Below are 23,766 nucleotides of genomic sequence, written 5' to 3' on the forward strand. Positions count from 1 at the left end.
ACACACACACACACACACACATTTATATTATATATGCAAAGAAAGAAGAAAAATTATTTTTGCCATTTGATCTCAAAGCGTTAAAATTTTAGAACGTTGTGCCATTTGGGACTATTTTCTCTTTAACTGACATTTCTGACTTGAAGGCCCATCAAACGAGTTGGAGATTAATCCAGATATGACAGATGTTGCAAATGAAACATGAAGGAAAATACTCTGTGTAAGACATGTTGAATAATGTATTCACTGAATATGGCTTGTATCCACTGCACAAGTTTTTGCCTATAGAAGCAAAGCCTACTCTCATTACTGTCTACTGCCTTTCATGCCTCAAAGAACCAGAAAATACTCAATTATAGAGCTGATATTGAGTTTGAGAAGGACACAGATTATATAATGTTAGAGAATATTATAATTAAGTCAGCAGAACATGGGGAGACTCAGTGACAGCTGCATATGACCAGAGAAAATACACTAAGACATTCTACATATTACACAAAATGTGAAAACATATACATGTCAATACATCTCAGATTGCTGTCTGTTTTTTTTTTTTAAGTATGTTTTTTGGATCATACAGGTCTATTTAATTTTTCTTTTCTGACAGTTCCCCAAACTCTGTCAGAAATGGCATATAGAGACCCTATGATCTAGGCTCCTCTCCTCCCACGTCTGGAATAGCCTGAAGAAAAGGCATTTGGAACATAAGGAACTTGGAAGTTATTTTACTCAGTGGATTTTGTTGTTTCAGACAGGGTGGATGGCTCTGCTAGGAGCTGTGTTTTTTAAAAAGTTACTGAGTTGTTGTCATAGCTTCAGGATTGTACTTTTTCTACTCTCTCTATCTCTGTATATGTGCGCTTCTTCTCTTACTTTATTTTTTGTTGTTAATTACTATTATTTTAAACACAACCCTGGTATGTACAGATTATAGTGCAATCAACGTCAAGTTGAAGTCATGGAAAATCTATGGAAGTCTTTGAAAATTCCTGTCTGCCTAGACCTTAGGGTACTTTCTCTAAAAGAGTAACCACCAGAGCTAATTAGAACTACAAATGCCAGTGTATACACTTTTAACACCAGTTGGCAGAATGTGTTGGCTTTGAAGGAGGTCTGACATTTAAATATTTAATCGATGAGTATATGAAAAACAACCAGCTGTTCCAAAGACAATAAACATATGATGTTTATTAGTAATGAAGACAGCACAGATACAGTGGTATGCATACGTTTATACACCCATGCTAAAGTTGACTAAAAAGAGGAGTAAAAAAATAATCTTTTGGAAATTGATTTCAAATATTTATTGAAAAAATGAGGAAAAATCCAACCTTTAAGGACACCAATTTTCTTTGTGAATGAATAATGTATCGTAAATAAATGAATTTTCTTCCTTACAGGGGGCGTAAGTATAGACACCACTGTGTTAAATTCCCACAGAGGCAGGCAGATTTTTATTTTTAAAGGCCAGTTATTTCATGGATCCAGGATACTATGCATCCTGATAAAGTTATATATATATATATATATATATATATATATATATATATATATATATATATATATATATATATAATATCTCACGATTGGCATGGTTTTATTTCAGTTAGCCTAATAGCTAACTGAAATAAGATCCATATCAATGCAAATCAAACCAGCTATTAGGCTAACTGAAATAAATCCATGCCAATCTCTAGGTATGGTGAAGGGTATGTGATGATGTGGGGCTATTTTAATTCCAAAAGGCCAAGGGAACTTTATCAGGATGCATAGTATCCTGGATCCATGAAATAACTGGCCTTTAAAAATAAAAATCTGCCTGCCTCTATGGGAATTTAACATAGGGGTGTCTATAGTTATGCCCCCTGTATTTTAAGGAAGAACATTTATTTATTTATGATACATTATTCATTCACAAAGAAAATTGGTGTCCTTAAAGGCTGGATGTTTCCTCATTTTTTTAATTAAGGCATTAAGATCAATTTCCAAAAGATGATTTTTTTATTCCTATTTTTAGTCAACTTTAGCATGGGTGTCTAAACTTATGCATCCTACTGTAAGTATTGCCTGGTCATACTGTTTATCAGCCATGTACAGGCGATTGATTACTACGTACAAAGAACAACCACAGGCCCCATCACTGTGATATATCATTAAAACATTTTTGGGGAGGTGCAATGTCGGAACCCACTGGCTATCGGCCTGACGATGATTTAACCTCTGGGGTCAACGGCCAATATTTTGGGGCTTCCGGTGTAGCTAGCAGATATCTGGGCCAAGACCTCTTCCGTGCTCCGTGCAACGGTAGTGCCCCCGTAATATTAAGCTTCGACCCCCCTCTGGCAAATATTTTCATACAAATATTGGCAAATATTTTCTATATATATATATATATATATATATATATATATATATATATATAAAGTAGATTAACACTGAATGAGTATTCTTGTGTTTGTTGTTATATGTGGATCGTTAGTCTTTTGTAGAAACAAACCTATGGAAGGTCGGTGATATGAACACTTGTGCTTAATATATTTGGTACCCCTAAAAGGGCATGTACCCCAGCCTGGCCCCTCCATTTGAAATGGTCTAGAACCGCCACTGCTACAGATTCTGCATTCATATGCAGATATCTGTTTATAGAGATAAGATATGGTGAGAATTACATCCCATGTGCACAACAGTACAAGACAGGTTCACTAATTCAACAGCTGTGCAGTTGTTAAAATGAGTGTCAACTTAAATTGACATCCTGAATGTGTTTGTGTGGGTGTGGGTGTTCTATGATTGGCTATCCCCTTTCTTTGATGTACACAGGTGTACTCTACATTTTACTGTAAAATCTAGAGTTTGATCAAACAAGAAGTCTTGGAAAAGGGAGCACGTCAGTCATGTTAAATAATAAGAATTTAAATAAATCATCACCACACATCTTGTCTACGCACACAGATTTTTTGTTTTGTCTTTCTTGTGACTATTACCCACAATATAGTATGAAACAAACATGAACACTGGTTTGTCTAGAGACCCTTCTAAAGTACTGGATGTTCTTGCAAGACTTGGCTTGAATTTTTAAATTAAAGTTGTATCACCGCCCACAGGTATTGTGAAGAAGCAACAGTCAAAACTATGCTCTCTTATGTGTCAAATCAGTCTTGTGCCGAGCAATTTTCTTGGCCATGGGAAACTTTCATACCGATCTGATCAACTTTTAAAATACATTTTGATTCATTCTCTACAATCATCCCTGAGGGGTCGGGATTAGCAGGCTTCTACTGCTAATGGAGCCTTAAATCAGATGCTGTGATTCTGCCCTGCTCCACTGCCATTGATGAATATGTATTTTCTCATCAACACCCTGTGCATGAATTTTCCACAATTTATAATGAATTACCTCTGATTCATTTTGGTCCCAAGGGCCATGAAATAAATGCTTGTGAGAGACAACGTGGGCTGTCAATTACTGTCAAAAAAGGATAACATTTTCTGCAGGACAGATTATATTATATTATATTGTATTGTATTTTGTTATATTAAAAATAAAAAAGAGACATTTTAAGCTTGCAGTCTGGGATATATGAGACAAATTGATTTAACAGTATTATCTAATCTTATTTTACCATTTTGTACGTGTGTGTGAACTCCTTTTTCTCTTTTCTCATATAGTTGAGTGCCTTGTATCCTTCTGGTAGTGATAATTTAATAACTTTAGTGTAGATTTATAATCTGGCTGACTGATAATTGCTAATTATGCTCAGTAATCTTACATAGAGAATTACTGTATTTCAGGACTCTTCAACTAAATGTCAATGTCTTTTTAAACTGAAGGGAAATTGGAGGCATTCCAACATGGAAATATATAACACTGTGATTCAGTGTGGTCGATTCAATCTTCAATATCCTCTCATCCTTTGTGTCTTTCTCTTTGCTTCAGCTTTTTCTTACTGACAGAGTAAACTTTTGCTGAACCTTTCCCACTGGGTTGGCCGGGCATTGTCAGAATAAATTAAAGGGTAGAAAATGACAATGATTAAAATGATGACTTGTGGGTAGTCTGATTGAATTCCTTGACTTAAAGATTTTGTTCATGTTGGCGTGACACACAGAGATTGTGCGTCATTCCTGTGACGTCTTTGCTTTGGCAATGGAGCATGAGTAACAAATGTTGAACTATGCAATTATGGGACATGTAGGAGAGGGTTGTAAAATGGAGGGGAGGAGTCCATGATGGAATGACGGACAGGGAGAATGTGGACAGAAAAGTACTGAGGTTAATTTTAAGAAGAGAAGAGATGAAAGAATAAAGTAATGTGAAAAAAAGATGGGTGACACTGGATCATAGGCAGATAAAGAAAGAAGTTAAATTTTAAAAGGTAAAATGACGGGGTGAGGTGGGATACAAAGAGGGGTAGGGATTAACAAAGATTAGGGTGACTTGAAATGCACTTCAATTGATAAATGTGGTGACTTGACTTTACAAAAGTTCAAAAACTAATGGACTTCCTATCAGCTACAATACAGATTGCTAAGGGCTTTTGCGTTTATCTCCAATTAATACTCACATGCATGGCTCAGACCTTTATGACTTTGAAATGTGTACTTTTTCCTAGGCAGAGGTCAGTGGAAAAGTGATTTAGAAGTGCAAGGCAGAAAGGAAGGAGGGATAAAGAGACATAAATGGATGATATAGAGTGTGAAGGATGAACATGTGAAGAGCAAATGAAAAGTAAAGGTTAAGAGAAATGGTGATGGGAGAAAGCAGAAGGATACTCTGCCGTAAATAACAAAGAAGAATCAATGAAAGAATGTGAACACTCACAGAAGCAAATCTGTCTTCCAAAGTAATGTGCTGAAGGTTGATATTTGACGGATTCTATCATCCAGAAAGTGGCATTTAGATTGTGTCATCACACAAATACTGTAGACTCGCCAATTAAAAGCTCTAACATGTATATTTCCCTAAAAGCACACACACAAATTTGTATAGAAAGTGGTTAGCCTAAACAACATTGTTGATAACAGAAGCGCAACAAATCAAATGTTTTATTTGTGTTAGTCATATGTCAGCTTCTCACACACAGTTATGTAGGCATGATGATTTTTTGATAATTGCCAAGAATATTAATTTAAATCCATTTCAAACATCTTGTCAATCAAACTACTCTAAAATGTCAGAAATCTTAGGGAGGGATCAGACAGTATATATATTTTTGGTCACTGTGTTAGATTAGGGGATTACAGACTCAAACTCTTTTGTTTATTTAGCCTGAGAGACATAGCAGACTACCCATTGGACCCAGATCAATCATAGTTTGCGGATTTTTGACTTATATGATAAACATGGAAATGATGGACTAACTTCACTGTTCCATCTGACAGCACCAACAACAAATGTTTACATATGTATGAATCTATTCTTTGTCACTCTACGATAAAGGTGGGCTTTGTCGTGTTCCCTGCCAGTCAGTAGAAAGAGGGTGTAACCTCTAAACTCCACTTGCGAGTGTGCTGCGTTATGCCGGTGCCGTGGCTACCGGAGCATTAGCAGCCACTCAAGACAATGCTTGTAATTCCACCAGCTGTAACGCAGCGTGTCCCAAAAGCGGCCCAGAAACAGCTCTCAGCTCTGTTCTGCTAAAAATACCCAAATACGGGCTAGGTCTATTTTTGATGGAGCTGCAGGGTTTTGCACAGGCTGGCCAGGAAGTAGAATGGCAAGGTCAATTTTTTTAAATAAAGAAAGCACACATATCCAGGAAATACCAAATCTGCGAGTAGGGTAGGCAAAACACACTGAGGTATGATGCAAGGCAGAGGACGTAGTCTGGATCAAAGGATGTACATTTCCAGCATAATTGCCTGACATCCCGCGCATGGCTCAGGCGCCAGATGTGCCTTACCTTCCGCTTGCTGTGTGTTGCCGTTCTCAAACTCCGTTCGCTACGGGAAACAACAACGAACAAGGCAGGCCTGCTTGGTTCTTTCGGGGAATGATTTTAAAGACTTACAAGTAATATGTTTACGGCATTTACTGTCTAACTGGGATCTTTTGGGACTGATTGGAGAGGATGCTGTCACAGACTCAGACTCAGGACACAGAATAACATCCAAATGTCTTTAATGGAGGTCTTTGTCAGGGCAACAAAAGTAAAAAAAGAAATACAGAAAAATTCAGGTTAAACTTTGAAGTAAAAAAGCCCAGGAGATAAACTTAACTTCACTGGAGACAAACATGGGAAGATTTGGCACAGCAGAAAAACTGGGAGAGTCCATATGTCATGTAGAGTCATGTAGTGATGAGACCATACAACAACTGAGGACTGGAGAGGGTTTTTGTAGATGAGTTAACAAGCTTAAACAGGCAACAGGTGAGGAGTGCTAACATGCTGGGGATAGTGAACAATGATACTGATTGAGTGGAGAATGGGTAGTGGGCGTGGCTGAGGGAGAACCCAGTGCCGGTGTGACAGATGCTATAGACTAAGTACACACGTGATACACTGGTAAGAGAAAATTAAGTTTAACCATGTATCCAGCTAATTTAAATAGCTCACGATACTGTATTGTGTAAACAGTTACCTTCATTTAATATATTGTTGTAATTGGATATTATACTCCAAACCAAAGGGTAACAGCCATATGTTTTTTTTTCTTCTGATTCACTAGTCTTTTTGTTAAAAGAGACATCCCAGATGCTGCTTCCTCAATGCCACCTGCCTCTCATTCACCCATTTACACACACATTCATACAGTGATGGCAGAGAGTTACAATGCAAGGCACTGGCCTAACCATCAGGAGCAATTGGGGTTTAGTGCCCAAGGACACCTTGACATGTTGACTGAAGGAGCCGGGGATCCAACTGCTAATTCTGTGTTTAGTGTCTTTACCAGTTTAGCCACAATTGCCCCCACATCTGTTTATCACACCCATTATCAGCCATAACCTGATCATGACCAAACAAAAAAGTATATGAATAAATGCATCCACGCAAAAAAGACACCTAGAGAGAGAAAGAGGTAGAGATACAGTAGCATGCTCTGTCTTCCATTTTCCAGTCCAGTTAAAGGGGACTTCAAGGGCTTGACTCTAGCTCTCTCCTTGAACTTTATCACCAGACAGAGATGGCATTATGTTCTTATCTCAACGACCAACAGGGTGTGTGTGTGTGTGTGTGTGTGTGTGTGTGTGTGCGCGCGCGCGCGTGTGTGTTTGCGCGTGTGTGTGTGTGTGTATCTGTTTGTGTGTCTGTGTGTGTGTGCGATGACATTAAGGTTATATCTGTGCACATGGAGCTGGGAGCACAATGATTACAGAGCATTACTGCTAAAGGACTGAAAGGTTGGCTGTTTGTGTGTGTGTGTGTGTGTGTTTTAAGGAGCACCAAAGGTGAGCACTATTGACTGCCGCTAGTACAGCCACTAATGGGGATGCCAGTAAGTACTTCAGAGATGATACAGATTTTGTGTGTGTGTGTGTGTGTGTGTGTGTGTGTGTGTGTGTGTGTGTGTGTGTGTGTGTGTGTGTGTGTGTGTGTGTGTGTGTGTGTGTGTGTGTGTGTGTGTGTGTGTGTGTGTGTGTGTGCTTGCCGTTACACATTTTTTTCAGTTTGCCAATGCTTATCTTCTGTCTCTTTCTCTCTCCACTCCGTTTCCCTGCTGCGTACTCAAGGGCTCACAAATGCACCAACACACACACACTCATACACCCTTTCCCTCACCTACACACTCTACATGCACTCTATGCTCTACAAGCATCCTTTAGAGCCCTACTCTTTCACCACCATGTTTCCACATCTATCAGCTTATCTTGCCTTTATTAATTTATCTCCCTTCACCCTCTTGTGCAAACACACACACACACACACACACACAAACTCTTGCATAACTGTTTAAATTCAACATTGTGTGGGTTTCAATACAGGCCACAGATCATTATATCAAATGATGACACACACCTACAAACACAACACAACTATACATTCTTCATGAGATAGGTAACTGAGGTGAGACTGTGTTGTTTAGAGAGAACCAATAGAATAAGTGGGATGAACAAAATAAAGGAGTTCCCTCCACCCTTCCTTTCCTACCTATACTTCCACAATGTAGGGCTGTTGCATCCTCTGGTTATTCCTGTGCTCAGTTCCTAATGGGATTTATGCTATTGAAGATGTAGTAGATGTGCAATTGGATTTTTAGAAGAGAGGAAGATAGGAGAAAGGATGAAAAAGAAGTGAGAATAATAGACATAGAGAAATAAACCATAATTAAATTAGAAATGAAAAGGGGCAGTTTATGTGAGATAAAATGCAGGCAAATAGAGAGTGTGCAGTGAAGGACATTTTGGGAGATGATCATGGCTGGGAGACTTGGGGATAAGGCGCAGAAACAGATAAAACCATGGCTTGTTTCAATAGAAGCCACAGAGTAGCTGTTAAGTACAGCACCTTGCTAACAGCTGATAATAAAGCAGAAAGGTTTCTTTTCCTAAAGCTTCTAACTGTTTATGGCTGAATGGTCACAAACAATATAATAGCTTTCAACAGGAGCATCTGACATCTATATTTTTGTGGAATGCATTCTGCATTATTATTATTATTATTGTTATTATTATTATTATTATTTTTATTTTTTTTGTTCTTGCATAGAGAAACCTCCAGCAGATACAATGAAATAAGTTGATCCTAACCCTCTTGATGCCGTCTGTGTAAACGTTTCTTGTAATTTTCTATAATTTCTTATATTTTATATATATTCTTTATTATATATATATTTTTTTATTTGCTTTGTATAATCAAACCATTGGTCATGACTCATGCACCATATCCTGTAAATGCATAGATTCTGATAGAATGTGGCTTTATGTAACAAGTGTAATTTACTTAAAGCGTATTCAACCGCAAGCACTTTGCAAGACATTTGCAAGATTGCTATTCTTGAAGAAAGTGCAAAGAGCCTTTACACTGTATGATGTTGTATGTTGATTAGCAGCCTCTTGTGGTTGTATCTCAAGGGAGAAAGTAGCATATCTAGCAGCACAACAAGGTTATACCACCAAAATGTTTTTAGGAAGGAGGTTGGAGTAGAGACAAAGTGTGTGACTTCTACACCAGACACCATGCTTAGTTTTGCTGTCTTAGGTTGCTTTGTGCAGTCTAGTCTGTTTTAACCGAACCCTTGTTTCATCGGATACTCTGGTTCATTTGTGGTGGTGTGAAAATTTATTCGAAATCTGGTGCAGACCAAACAAGCGAACTCTGATCCGCCCAAAACGGTTGGCTTCCAAGTGCTCTAGAGTTCGGTTCACTTTAGATGAAAATGCAATCTGACCCAAATATAGGAAGTGAACCAAAAAACAGTACATTTACTAGCCTTTAATTTCAACCTTGCACACAATTTACTAACTTATATATGATTTAAGAGACGATGATATTTTAAATCCATAACCTATTATGACCACACATCGCTCGTCGTCTGTGTGACAACACATCATCTCTCTCTCATCAGGGCCCGCATTCTCCTTCACTCGCTGTCTTGTCAGCTGCTCATATTGTTCACCTTCTTCAAAAAAACACTAAAGCAAAACCAGAAAACCCAAAACGTTATAACTTTGGCGTTGCTTCATTATTTCTGAGACCAGAAGTGTCAGCAAGTCTCACTTGGATCTAGTGTCCAATTGACCAGCAACCGTTTTGACTGTGTCTTTTGTTTACAATGTTTTGTGTGCTTGACAAAGTGCAGTCTGAACACAAACCTAACCATATGAAAAATGCAACAATGTTGCAACCTAACCCCTGAATCGCACCGGGTCTACCGAACTATACTACTACCCAGTACCAAAAGTCAATTGTGATTTCTTTGCAACCAGGAAGGCAATCTTTTCTCACTCAATGTTCATGTTTCGTTTCATTTTTGTACATGGTATTTTGGATGGTCTAATTCAAGTACTGTATAATCCCTTTGAGTCTTGCTGACTGCAGTTGGAACTGAAGGCTTTATCATGATGAAAATTGACAGCTCTCTGCTATGCTGTGTCAAGAAAATACATACGCAATCAGAGTGCAATTTCCAAACACTGTGACCCATGGAGACCCTCTGCTGTGTGTGTGTGGTGTTTGTATAGGTTTGTGTATTTATTGTGTGCACAGGTGAGGGATCACACTCGCGAGTGTAGTTGTTTGAGTGGTGTGTTATCTGCATTGGTGTTTTTGCTGTGAGTACAAGTTACCCATTCATTTTGCTCGTTACTGATTAGTCCGTTTGTCATGTTGGATATCTGAGACAGATTGGACTGCATTTTAACCTAGCTTGCAGTGCTGTTGCATTTCACTACACTCTTTCAGCATTTTTAAACTTGCCGATTGGTCCATGAGGAGGGACGCAATTGCACAGTGAAAGTTGGTGGCACATTTGTTACTGTTTGGCCCAGAAGGAAGGGCATAAGTCTTAGACAGATGGCATGTTTACGGCTGCCCTGGTTAAATGTTCATCTCACCTCTTTCATTTTCTGTTCTTGCTACTGTTCCGTGTTCACCTTCCCTTTTTTCTCTTTTCTCCTGTTCCCATCTTTTACCGTTATGTTCTCCTCAGACCGTTTGTGGTGTGTTGATTATTGTGGATTTCTCTTTTTTTGAGGATTCAGATGTCTCTGTTTTTCCCTCAGCTGCACAAACATACAAATAATACACTTGAACACATGTTTGCCCACTTGCAGACTGTCATGTTATCTCCTTCTCCCTCGTCTCTCTAATAGGGTCAGGCTCAGGGTTAAATAGTCTTCTTCTCACAGGGCCCACACACCAGACAGTGACCATGGCACTGTAGATTAAAATGTCAGTGCCATAGGTGTTTTGTTTTGGTGTACATCCTGTTATTTTGATGCAATTTCTGTCCACTTTGATATTTAACGTTACTCCATTATGACGCAATAAATGTTACACAATATGCATTCATTGAAAGTAAAAAAAGACAAGAATGTGGTTGAGATTTTTCTTCTTCTGAAAAGGTTAATTTGCTGCAAAATGGCTACTTAATCTCAGTAAAGCAAAAGTGATGCTGTAAAGGCTATTAGCTCTGATCAAAGCAAAAACAGGAACCTTTATCTCAGAAATATCAAAACTATCTTAACAATAGAGCAATATCATAAATTTAAATAAAAAAAAGTGAATTCATTAAATATGTACTGTAATTAGTAACTCAATTCCACAGCTGACAGCATTCCCTTACAGTATTTCTAAAGCCGATTCAAATGGTTTTATAACATTATAACGTAAAGTCTTTTTTTATCATTTAAAGATGAGAAAAAACTCTTAATTAAAGTGATTTAAAATTACCTGAATCATGTCAAGCCACCGTCAGCCCCCAGAGTTACCTGTAAAACATGAGTGCACAGTGGGGTCAGCTCCTCTGGCGTACAACTTTAGCATATGCTTCAACCTCTGGAGGCCAGATCAGATGTGTAATTGAGGGCCATAACAGCTGCTACTCTCCACTATATACAGCTGGTTATTCCCTTCATTGCTCACTCAAACACCAACCCTTCATCCTGTGATACTAATATGACCCGTTTCTCTGCCTAATCTCATGTTGTAACGCTGTGACTTACAGTGACCACTTATGCAAAAAATGTATGTGTAAATACTCTAAGGCCGACCTGGGCATTCCCTGGCCCCAAGGCATAATTTCTAGAAATTATTATTTACAGACACACGGATTGGAAAATAATGAATTTGAAATAATGACCTGCACTGTTAAGTAGCAGCTATAATTAACAGAAGTTACCGTTTGACCTGGCCAGGTTGACAACAGCAGACTTCTTGACAACCACGTAAATAAACATGTTGTTACTGAACCCTGGGCAAGTGAATACTGAATGATAATGTATTCATTGTTTTGTTATTATATATGTTGAGAAAACAGGATTTTAGATTGCAGTGTGCTTTGCTTGTTGTTTAGCATTATCAATGCTGCTGAGATATTGCTCTGTTCTTCTATTGATATTTTTAAACATGACTTTCACACTGATAAATGGCTGAATAAATGCAGTCTTGCTGTTGATTAAAAGACTCATCAATTATGTGTTATAATATTATGTGTAATTGGTTTTGTGGTGGTTTAAACATGATCTGTTTTATGTCTGCCCACTTTCTTTTGTAAATTGCCTGATCCTGCTCTTGTCTGACTCCTCGGTTAAAAACAATTTATCATGATCATGGCTGGTAAAAACTCTCTGTGTGTGTATATATATGCAGTACAATGCAAACGTTTATACTTCAGACAGTGTGCACTGTTTAGTCTCCTGTATTCATGTGCTGTATGTGTGTGCCTTTGTGTATGATTGACACTTGTGAAGATATCACCCATATCTGGTGTCATATTCCATTTGACATGTGGTGTACTTTTTATATAGTGCAGTCAGAGAGGGAGTGATAGATGGACAGGTGGACTGACTGCAGACGAATGAAAAGAAGTTGAGGAATCATTTTATATTGGGTCAAAGATTAGTCAACCTGGAGAAGCAGAGCTGGCTTATAGGAACACTTCAGCAGCTTGGTCAGTAAACACACACACATACTGTGCGCACACATTCATTCTTATTTTCCATTACAGACACACAAGTTTGAACACACAAAGGTAAAGCTTTCTCTTCCCCTGTCTGTCTATCCATCCATCTCCATCTGTCTTGCTATCATACTCTCAAACACACACAAACACGTACACAGCCAACCTTTTAGTCCACTCATCTGATCTTGCCATTTCATTTTCCGTTGGTATGGTTTCTGACATTTTAGGGCACGAGTTAATCTTTTAATTCGCCTGGGTTCTGCTCTCTTCTGCCCTGTTTTTCTCCACAGTGACATGACCTATCATCAGTTTGGCCACTGAGCTAATGCTGGGTATCTTTTTGTTGCTGCAGTTGTCATAAATATCTTTTTACAAAGGCCAATAAAAGCCTGTACTCTAAAGATGAGTGTCTGTTCTTTTGGCTTATGTTCTACTTTTAAAGTTATATTGATATTGCCTCAAGATGAGTAAACAACATTACTTGGAATTACTAGCCCGGTCTTGTATGCGTAAGATATCTTAAGCATAGCCTAGAAATCTAGACGCACCCTAGCGGCAGCAAATGTAATTTGCAGCCACATGTTGATGTGGGTCTGGCTTTTCAGACTATATTAAGTGAACAGAGTCTCGTTAAATATGTTGCTATTGTTACCCCAGTAGCTTTTTGTGAAGTATATATAGATTTTTTTTAGTGCAGGATATTTATGAAATAGTCTTCACAGGGAAGTTGGGGATGATAATGGCTTATAAAAAAGTATTACTAAATTGTATTTTCAAACATAGCCTTTGTATTGCAAACCTAAAGGTGTTATTGTAGACAGAAAGTTATCCAGCAGTCATCTGCTCAAAAAATGAGTCAAGGATTGGCTGACCATTAACGGTTCAAGGTTGAAGCTCATTGAACATTTATGTATGTGACCCAATCAGTGATGTTTACAGTAAGGGTATTTTTAGTGTGTGTGTGTGTGTGTGTGTCTGTATAATAATACACAGAATATTGAGTACAGCCCCTTTAAAGATTACTTAGACAATTAACCATTAATATGAGTTTTGTCCTGGCAATGTAGTATGCCTTCATTTAATGTTCAGGCAAATCCCATTATTGCAAGAATTTTAAATGAATCACAAACACAATGCACTGTGTATATGGTATGGAATAAGCAGAATGCAAGCTTGTGAACTAAATCTAGATCATATCTATTTTGTATTAGCCAGTTTCCTTCTGTAACTTGGTGGTAGATGGATATTTAATATGGGTTATGGACATGCATACTAAATGTGTAAAATGAAAAATTCCCCTATCCCCCTTCAGTACTGGAAAAAAAGTAAATCAATTAAAGAACATACACAAACACATAAGCCCATCCACACACACACTGTACAAAGTGTTTACCTTAGACTTATCAAGACAGCTTATTCCATTAGTTCCAGCCATTGATCAGTTCATATCTAAATGTCAGGTTGCATATCGTCATATTTACTGCAGAGGGTTGTGGTGTATGTGTGCTATTGCATGTACATGATTGTGTGTGTATGTGTGTTATACATTCTCTCTGTGGATCTGATCAATAAACTGAAAGGCTGACATTTACACACATACACCCACAAAGCCTTGTGTGCTTCTGCGTACACACATAGGCACACACATAAACAAGCACCAACAGTTTCAGGATGATGGATGTCTTGCATGTTGGCCCTGTTACCCTTTGACATCACCTCACATACTATCAAAGACTTTCGCTGTCCTAGTATTATATTATATGTCAGACAGAAAGAGAAAGAGGTGAGAGCAATAGAAAAAGAGAGGAACTTATAGCTGCTGGGAAATGTCTGCTGAAAGGACAAAAAAGTGAATGACTCTGCTGCTCTTTTTCCCCTTGTTTTCATCAGAAAGTGAGTGATTGATCAATAATGTCGTTGGTGTGTGTGGGGGTTTGGTGAGCTGGGCGAGACCTTGTCAAGATGAGGTTTGGTGGCTTTTGTTGAGTGTGACAGCTCTCTGTTGGTGTTAGAGTGTGTGTGTGTGTGTGTGTGTGTGTGTGTGTGTGTGTGTGTGTGTGTGTGTGTGTGGGTGGGTGAGAGAGAGATGGAGTTAGACCTCGTCAGATGGGGTTTGCAAAGAGACAATGTTCTTGAGCAGTCACTAAAAAGGTTGCATACATAAATTAACGCACGAGCACACATAGACACAATCTGGATTGTTCAATAGCTCTCTGTCTCTTGCCCCCTTGCCTCTCTCTGTTTCCCGGGTATACAAGCATAACCTTCATAGACTTTGTAGATGATTGGTGTGTGACCACAGCTGGATCAGACTAATTAAACACACAGTAATGGTCGTGAGTTAGAGTTATTAGTTGTTGGGAGGAATCACACTGGCCTTTGACACCCCTCTGCCTCATGTCATTGTATGGTCCAGTGCACCCAAGACCAGTATTTTATTACATTGCCCTCTGTTTCCTGAAGAAATATCTCTTTTTACACTGTAATGCTGCATATAAAGTCTAGTCTAGTCTAGATTTTGAACAGGATGCTTTCACTACAAACTGTTTTGTGCACATTCAGTGTTTCTCACTAAAACGCGTCCGTAAGGTTTATGCTGTCTGCACAGCAAAAACTTCTAAGTCTTGTTATGGATTTCATTACATTTTTGTTTGAAAATTCAGGGTACATATTAACTAACAATGATAAAAAAAAAAAAATCCCGTCATTATCATCTTTTCCGACTTCAGCTTTGTCCACTGAGGATGACCCACACAAATATTTACACTTTTCACACTTGGTTTTCTGCTTTCTTCTCCTGCTGCCATGCTGCTCTGCCACCAGTGCAGAATGAGGTCAACTAAATACATCATACCAAAAAATAGAAAGCCTTCCACTACTGCTTCCTCTATTGCCCGCCAGTGCACTGCAGTAGACAGAGCTGTCAGGTGCATGGTAGTCTCGCTTTTCCAGACCATCCACACGCTGCAGACCGGAGTAGGGTCTGGCTACTCCATATAGCATCATGGGATGGGAGAAAAACGTGCTCTGGTGTAATGGCATTTCTTTACTGTAAACCAATGTCGTGCGAAAACTGAGATTAGACCGATAGTCTAGCTAGCTGTCTCAATTTGCCATGCAGGGATCTGAGGAGCAGTTAAAATAGTCCTCACAAATCAACCAGAGTTTAAAATTTCCACAAAGAAAGCAGATGGAAATGGACATACATGCATCCGGTGGAATTTCCTGCGGCACCGGAGCAATCCCGGAAGTGGAATGACAAGGATACACGACTAGGTGCATGGCTACTGGAGGGTCGAGAAGTGATCCTCAATTGCTGCAAACTTTCGCCAAATTATATGCCATTACTCTACACATTTTTTTTTTTTTTTTTCAAGACAAAGGGGTCTAGTGTCACTTTTTACAACAAATAGTATTCTGAAGCAATATGAACAGAAACCGTAGACAAGACACACAGATATCTTGAAAATTAAACACAATATTTACCATTTATTCTTGGCTGTGTGTATTTGCTCTGTGTTAGCCAATGGTCTATAGGCTGAATGTTTTCTCCATGGCTTGTATGGAACTTACCAATGCTCCATTTGGCCTTGTGTGTCTGCACGTCATGCACACAAGCCATACATGTAACAAATCATACTACACAGTGTTATTGTCCTTAGACACTATCTAACATGACAATTCACTGCTTTGACAGATGTGTAGGTACATGTGTGTTGGGTGAGTTTACGGCTGTACATGACATGCAGGTATCATCTAATCTACTTTCATGAGGATGTATTTGAGTGTGTGTAGAGCGGAATACACATTTGTACTTATTATTGTGTTCATAAAGCATGGCGGTGGAAGAACAAACACTTGAGATTAACACACAAATATGCACACGTGTACACACACACACACACACACACACACACACACACACACACACACACACACACACACACAATTGCGTTTCCCTATCTTTGTGGGGATCCGTCATTGACGTAATGCATTCCCTAGCCCCTTACCCTAACCTTAACCATCACAACTAAATGCCTAACCTTAACCCTTACCCTAACCCTAACCATATCTAATTCTAACCCTAATCCTAAAACCAAGTCTTAACCTTCAAACAGCCCTTTAAAGTTGTGGGGTCCAGCATTTTGGAACCTACACGTATACTGTATTCCTGGTTTTTGGACCCCACAAATAAAGTTAAACAACAACACACACACACACACACACACACATACTTTTGACATAAAGTAACACACAATCAAACATGCATAAGGCACACTGTGGGAGTAGCATGAGTGAGGCAAGTGACATTAAGCGTAAATGGCAGTGGTGACATGCAGCAGTTATGATGTATCAGGGTGACAATGCCTCAGTTAGCATGCACTAAATGCTCAATTTAAAAACAGGGAGATTGAAGGAGGAGGAGAATGCATGGGAGAGATGGGTTTAATGAAAATGTGAGAGTGCTCCTCTCCCGTTGCAATAATGTTAGACACGGGGAAAGAGTCTGTGATAAGGTATAAGGGAGCAAGAGAATGTAAGAGTAAGGTGCAAAGAGTTAACATCGCTCATTGATTGATGAAAGGGGGTAATTAAATGTAAAACTGAGTTGTATAAAGTTGTCAAGAGCCTAGGCAGAAAAGTGCCTGTTCATTCCTCAGTCATGCCTTAGTAACTACTTACAATTGTGTGTAATGTATTGTAGTGTTACCACTTCATCAATAGTAAATCAAATACAGAAAGACATTACATAATTGGTTACTGATGGTCATTTCTGGGAAATACAGTACGTTATACACACGCAGCTTCTCCTCTCTGTCTGCCTCATCATTGCTCTCTTATCAATGGCCACTTTCTTTTCATCTCCCTGATGGTTTGAAATGATAAAAGTACTCATACTCCCCCACCTCAAGACCCAGAAACTGTCACCTTTAACCCCCCCTCGCACATATGCAGACACAGCAACATAAATGAATTATAGTAATCAAAAGGCAGTCTTGGATGGACCAGGTTCATAATTTTTTCGAGTGTGTAAATAAATGCTATAATAACTATATAGTACAGCAAATAAAATTACTTTTCTCCAGGCAAATAATGCAGCAGTGGCTGGACTGTGAGGGAATGCAGTGGTAGAAATGAATCTGTGCAAGTGTGGATGCTTAGTTTGTCTTTGTGTAACTTTTGCATTTGTGTCTGTTCTTTCTTAGGATGTGCTTGCGTGTTTAAGTGTGAAGCTTGGATATTCCTAGTTTGGAGGCAGGACTGTAGGCTATGTGCTTGTTTTGATCACAAATAGTGCATGAAATGAAATTACACAACTAATTTTCAATTTAGAGCACTTTATTCAATAGCAACGCCCACTCTCCCTCTTAAAGCTTCCCCCACAATGTTCTTATGCAATATCTGCTTTTTCATTAATATTTCTTACACTCTCACACAGACAAAGACAAACAGTGATATACGTACATGAATACACTGTATACTATCTGGGCATACTGTAGAAAAAAAGGTAATTCTGTGTTTGACTGTGTGTGTGTGTGTGTGTGTGTGTGAGAGAGATTTTCTCTTTGGACTCCTTCATGACTGACATGTGGACGGAGGTCATAATTAGATCAAAATGGTGTTTGACGGTACCTGACTGAGGGTGCACAGTGGTATGATGTTGCAAATCAGTCTTAGTTCTCTCTGTCTGCTTTTAGACTTTGAGAAAAGGCTTACTGTGTATTGACACTGAGTGATTTGATTTGTCCCGAACCGCAGAGCTGGTGTTTGTTTGATCTTCTGACTGAACTGAGCAGAAATTATGCTTTTGCAGAGCTGGTCATAGAGATCAGAGGGATCTCTGTGCTAGCATTAATGCAGCGATATCCAAGTGACTCCTACTTACCATGTTGACATTGAGTTGTTAAAAAGGCTATGGTAGTTTGTGTGGACACATACACATGCACACATACAAGGCAGTTTTGGATGTAAGCAGCAGTATTTGTAGTAGCTGTGCGCGTGAGACAGAGAGAGAGAGAGAGAGAGAGAGAGAGAGAGAGAGAGAGAGAGTGTATGAGTGAGTGAGTGAGTGAGATGAGTGAGTGAGTGTGAGTGAGTGAGTGAGTGTATTTCAACCCCTGAGGGAGTCACGTCTAGTGTTAGGAGCCTGCCCTTTCGCTAATTAGCTTGAAACATCTGTCCAGACGGCTGCCAGAGGGAGGTTATAATGGGACAAGTGAAACACTCCCATCCACCAAAACTTGCATACAAGCGAACAACATCAGAATACAGATATTTGCATTACTTTACAAACCCGATCACATTCACAAATTACAGTAAGCCAGGCACACACATTTTTTGCATTTTCCATGTGTAAAATGTTAGTTTTGCTTATAATCCTTCGTACATATCATTTTAAACCTTAATGAGCACCACGGGACGGGAACTGGGAGAAGGGCAGTACGATAGAAACACAAACAGGCAGGGAAATGGAGAACAGAAGAACAGCTTGCCAAACCTCTGTCCTTTCTTCTCTCTCTTTCCTTTCTCCCTCCTTCACTGCTCGTTTCTGTTTTGCAATGCTCCCATAGATAGAGACAGAAACAGCCTGAGAGGACATACATAAGATAAAAAACCTCCAGTGTTGTAGTGATTCTCATTGTTTAATTTTCAGCTATGTTCCAAAGTAAAGTCCGAGGGAGTAGGTAGAAGTAGAGAAGAACAGAGATGCTGTCAGAAAAAATGAATTAAGGCAAAAATCTAGTTTTCCTCTCTCCATTATTCTCCTCCCTGCCTTACTCCTTGTCTGTGTAGCAACCATGTTTCCTGTAGACAAAGTGTTTTACAGCGGCCATGGATATTACAATGATGAAGTTTTATGGAGACTCTGTGGGAGATTAAAGTACTATTAGCCACGCTCCATCAGCTCTCTCCAGCTGTTGCCTTTTGTTTACGGCTAAAACAGGTTTTATGACACACGGTACTATAGTCACCTAAACAATTATAGCAAATGATAAACGAGTGGCACTGTATTTTTACACCAGAAGTGGAGGGGGCAGGGGGGTGGAGAGAGAGGGAAGGAAAGTAGTGTGTGCAGTCACAGAGTGAGAAGTGAGCAATTAAAGGAGAGCTGATGGAATGAGAGGTGAGGCAGGAGCAACGATGAGAGAACAAAATTAAAAGGTCGGGTGGGATTGGGAGGGAAGAAAATGAGAGACGGAAGAAGTGAGAGGCAAAAACAAGTGTTTCTGACAGAAGAAAGTCAAAAGCAATGTTTGAACCTTCGTTCTTATACCAAAGTAAATGATACAGACGGAGTGATGTGCCTTGGAATTGTTTTGTAAAGAGAGAGGTGGGTAAAGGATGAGAGACAAGATAGAGACGATAGACGAGAACAGAAAGAACAGAAAGAGTGGATAACAAATGACAGTATACGGTTTGGTTTGAGTTAGCAGAGAAAGACAACCGAAAAACTACACTAAAACATCTATTTTCTGCTTCCCTACTTGTTGTAGGTTCTTAATGGCACTGACATAGTATATTCTTGAAATGTTACCTTCAGCTATCCTTAAGTGATGTTCTACTTACTTAATGTTATGTAGCTTGTGTCCAGTTTTAGACTCCTGTCTATTTGGGCAAAGGAAGCTAAACTAACTGCATATGCACTGATAATCGAAAGTGTATCACTTCCCAGCTGTGTAAGAGAGGGATGTTAGAAGGTGTGTTAGACACAGGGTTCACTGGGAACAGAGGAAAAAAAGAACCAGTTGAACAAGCTGACAGAAAGCTAAAAGAAAGCTACTGCTGCTATATCAAGGGAAATTGATGATATTATAACAGAAATATATCTACTGTAGGTGTGTCGGGAGTTCCGATTGGGGCTGCCTAGATGATGTGAGCAACTGTACAGACAAAACCATTTCAAAGTGTCCTAGCTGCAGTGTTTAACAATTGTGAAGTTACTAGTTAAGAGTTGAAGAATATAAATATTTAACTTATACCATTAACAATTCATGGAAAAGGTTTTCTTTTTCCCTGTGCCGAAACATACTATTTTGAGGCAGTGTATTTGTGGCTAATGTGTGTGTGCGTGTGTGTGTGTGTGTGTGTGTTTGTGTGTGTGTTTGTGTGTGAATTACTAAGAGACACAGGCAGGGACAGAGAGTGAAGTTAGTCCACTTAGAAGTTTGTGTTGCCTAAATTACTGAGAAAATCTCTAATCTAGAGATTCAAGTTTGAGTATTCTGTGACGCACAAGCAAGCTTCGCTATATTTGCATGTCTTTGAAAAGATTTTTGATACCTTGAGCATCTTTGATAACATTTAGTTTTGATTTGTTTTTTCTCAAATGACTTATGCCAAGCTTCACACTGGGTTTCAGCCATGCACATTTCCATAATGTTCTTTTCCATAATATTCACACTTCAGTTACCATAGTTTTATATTATCTGAGCCAGAAAATATATTGAAAGGCAACAATTAAGGGATTACTTAATTTCTTGTCTAACCCTCTGATATCGAAAGCCTGCTTATTTCTACTATATCAATGGCATTTTCTTTTTCTCATTTCTAAATGAGATGGTGTTTTTTCTTTATGTTGCAGGTGGTGGAGACCAACCTGGTGGCCTTCGATTGTCACTGGATCCTGATTAATGAGGTGAGTGCCACGGAAATGACAACACTGTCGGCGCGTCCACATGATACAAGCCTGTAATGCTACCACGTGCTGCAAGGCTCAGCAGTCCTATTACTAGCTCAGTTATGCAGAGAAAGTTTTCTGCTTGAATCAAATGTTAGTATGCATGACATCCATTAATGCTGCAGGGACAGCCAATCATTATTTTCTGATGTTCGCTTTTAGAATGTCAGTCTTGCTACATGAAGGTTTTTTATTTTTTCCTATTTGATATGGATGAGAGGCTGCAGTAACATTGTCACAATCCCCGCAAGTACCCCAGACACCCTCTCAGTATTGTTTTTGCATTTTCTCAAATGCTAATGCTTCCGGGGAGTGAGGGAAAAGAATGAGACCCGCCCTTGCGCTTTAATGAAGATGGCAGGCTTATCAGAGGTAAAAATGTGGATACATCTGTTCAAAACAACCACTTTGTATTAGTTACTGGCTTTATAGAAGGCCTCTTCTGCCACTTAAGTGGCTCTCCTCTGCTAATTGAAATAAATGGCACACTATAATGTGCATTTCATAATGTAACACTTGAGACTTTACCGTTCACTTAGAAAAAAATACTAGATGACAGATGGCAATGTCAGGCAGCCTACTGAGCAATCTATCATTGCTTGTCTACCTGGTAGGCTACATTCACATCTAGCTGCCTAATAGACTGGTCTGCATCCTGTCAAGCATCTGGTATTGTCTAACACTCTTCAGGCCTCCTGGCAGCAACCAGCTCCTTGCATAGCTTTCTGGGAGGCTTAACATGTCATTATGCAGCCTGTGTGAATGTCTAGCAGCATGTAGCCTGCAACACTTTGTACCTGATGCCTTTGAGGAATCAATGGTGAAGTACAGTCTGGCAGGCCAATGCTCCCTCAGTTGTTAATGTTTTAGCAATGAAAGAATATCACTGTAGTTGTCACTGTCTGTTTCCATACTGTTCTTATAGTTATACTGTATATATAAAAAAATTGCAAAATGTACAAAATGCCAGGTCACAGATACGACTTACACCAAGTGAAGCTTTGTTTGCTTCTTTCTGTTTCATTCATCATTCATATGAGGTTTTCTAACTTCACACATTCACAGATAAGAATGTCAAGTGTGAAATGATTTTTCACACTAGCTTGTGGCTACCGTGTGATACAGTCTGGTTATCACTTGTAGTTACAAAGAGAGTTGTTGGCAACTGACCACTCCTACTCAAGGAACAAAAATCTCTCAGGGAACAGTAGAAGCTGGTAGTGTTAGAAGTGTTGCTAATGTTATTAAGTCAAATCAATTAGTATATCTCTTTACACTTACGGTACTTCAGCTCCTTTACACTAAAGTCTTGACAACTCTCATGCTTTTGGCATGGTGCTCTCAGACTCTGTCTCAAGCTCTCTTGCAAATGTCACAACACAGTTTAAGGTGTTATTTAAAATACAGCTAGAACAAGTCGAGCAAAGTGAGCATGATGGGAGGAGAACAGATTGGGTCATAGTCAGGACAGAAAGGCTAAATGATCTTATATACTGTATATATAAAACACTCCAGGATTTGGCTTCAGATTCGGCCAATATTGGGCTTTTTGTCGACGTAATGGCGCTGCCGTTGATTACGGGAAGGTGTTTTCGTAGGTGGACCGTTCAATGCAGTAGGCTGTGAGAAAGTGAAAATGGAACTCGTGAGCAGAAAAACTGTTGTTTGGCAGTACTTTCAGTCAAAAGAATGAGATTCAAGTCGAGCTACATGTTCAATTTGCAATGCCGATTTGTCTCGTGGTAGCAAGGACCCTAAACAACTAAGGCTGAGCAATTTTATCGATTCTTCGATATAAATCGATATTTTTTCCCCCAAGAAAGTATCGATTTTTAAGCCGCGAGTATCGATACAGTAGTCCCGAGTAGTAGCGAGTAGTCCCATTCAAATCCCCCGTGTTTCCCCCCGTTCACATTGCAGGAAGAGCGATTTGGTGTCGCTGTAGAGCAGCCAATGTCAACTGGCGGCCCGCCGCCAAAGCTTTTAGTCTGGCCTGCAGAATAATCATGAATTCACAAAATGTAAAGAGGAAAAAATACGTTCTGTTATTTATCATTTCGAGCATTTAGAGCAAAAACCCAGCCCACTGTATTTACATCTCTATTCACATGCCGGGATTCTGTACAGCGATGCCCGAGCTCCACACACACTGCTGAGCCGAGATGTGTGTGCGTTAAAGGTTAAAACACGCAGCACCTGACTGTGAACGATACAGAGAGAGTTACCAACGGCCGCTGGGGAAGATGAACTCACGCTGGTCTCTTTTCTGTAAATAGGCTACAATTAAACCTTCGTGAGTAGAAAGTCAATACTTATCAATAGGGCTGTCAAAATTAACGCGTTAATTTTTGCGTTAATTTTTGCGTTAATTTTTTAATATTTAACTCGTTAAAAAAAATTAACGAAATTAACGCAGCTGTGTTTGTTTACTTCATGTGGCGGCTGAGAAACGTAATACGTCTACATAACAGCAGGCGGCGCTACTCTGTATTGTTGCCCAAGTAATGAAAACCGGCAGCTGA

At 39.2% G+C, this 23,766-nt stretch overlaps 1 protein-coding gene across 5 annotated transcripts in view; it reads left to right on the forward strand.

The window, feature by feature from the left end:
- grid2 (glutamate receptor, ionotropic, delta 2) overlaps positions 1-23,766 on the forward strand; it is a 631,716-nt gene that overhangs the window by 421,893 nt on the left and 186,057 nt on the right. For all 5 annotated transcript variants that reach the window (XM_039803350.1, XM_039803353.1, XM_039803352.1 and 2 more), the window contains one exon: positions 21,149-21,202. In XM_039803350.1, the coding sequence (XP_039659284.1) occupies positions 21,149-21,202 (54 nt within the window). The remainder of the gene's footprint in view (positions 1-21,148; positions 21,203-23,766) is intronic.

This window comes from Perca fluviatilis, chromosome 6, assembly GCF_010015445.1.
Source record: "Perca fluviatilis chromosome 6, GENO_Pfluv_1.0, whole genome shotgun sequence".
NCBI lineage: Eukaryota > Metazoa > Chordata > Actinopteri > Perciformes > Percidae > Perca > Perca fluviatilis.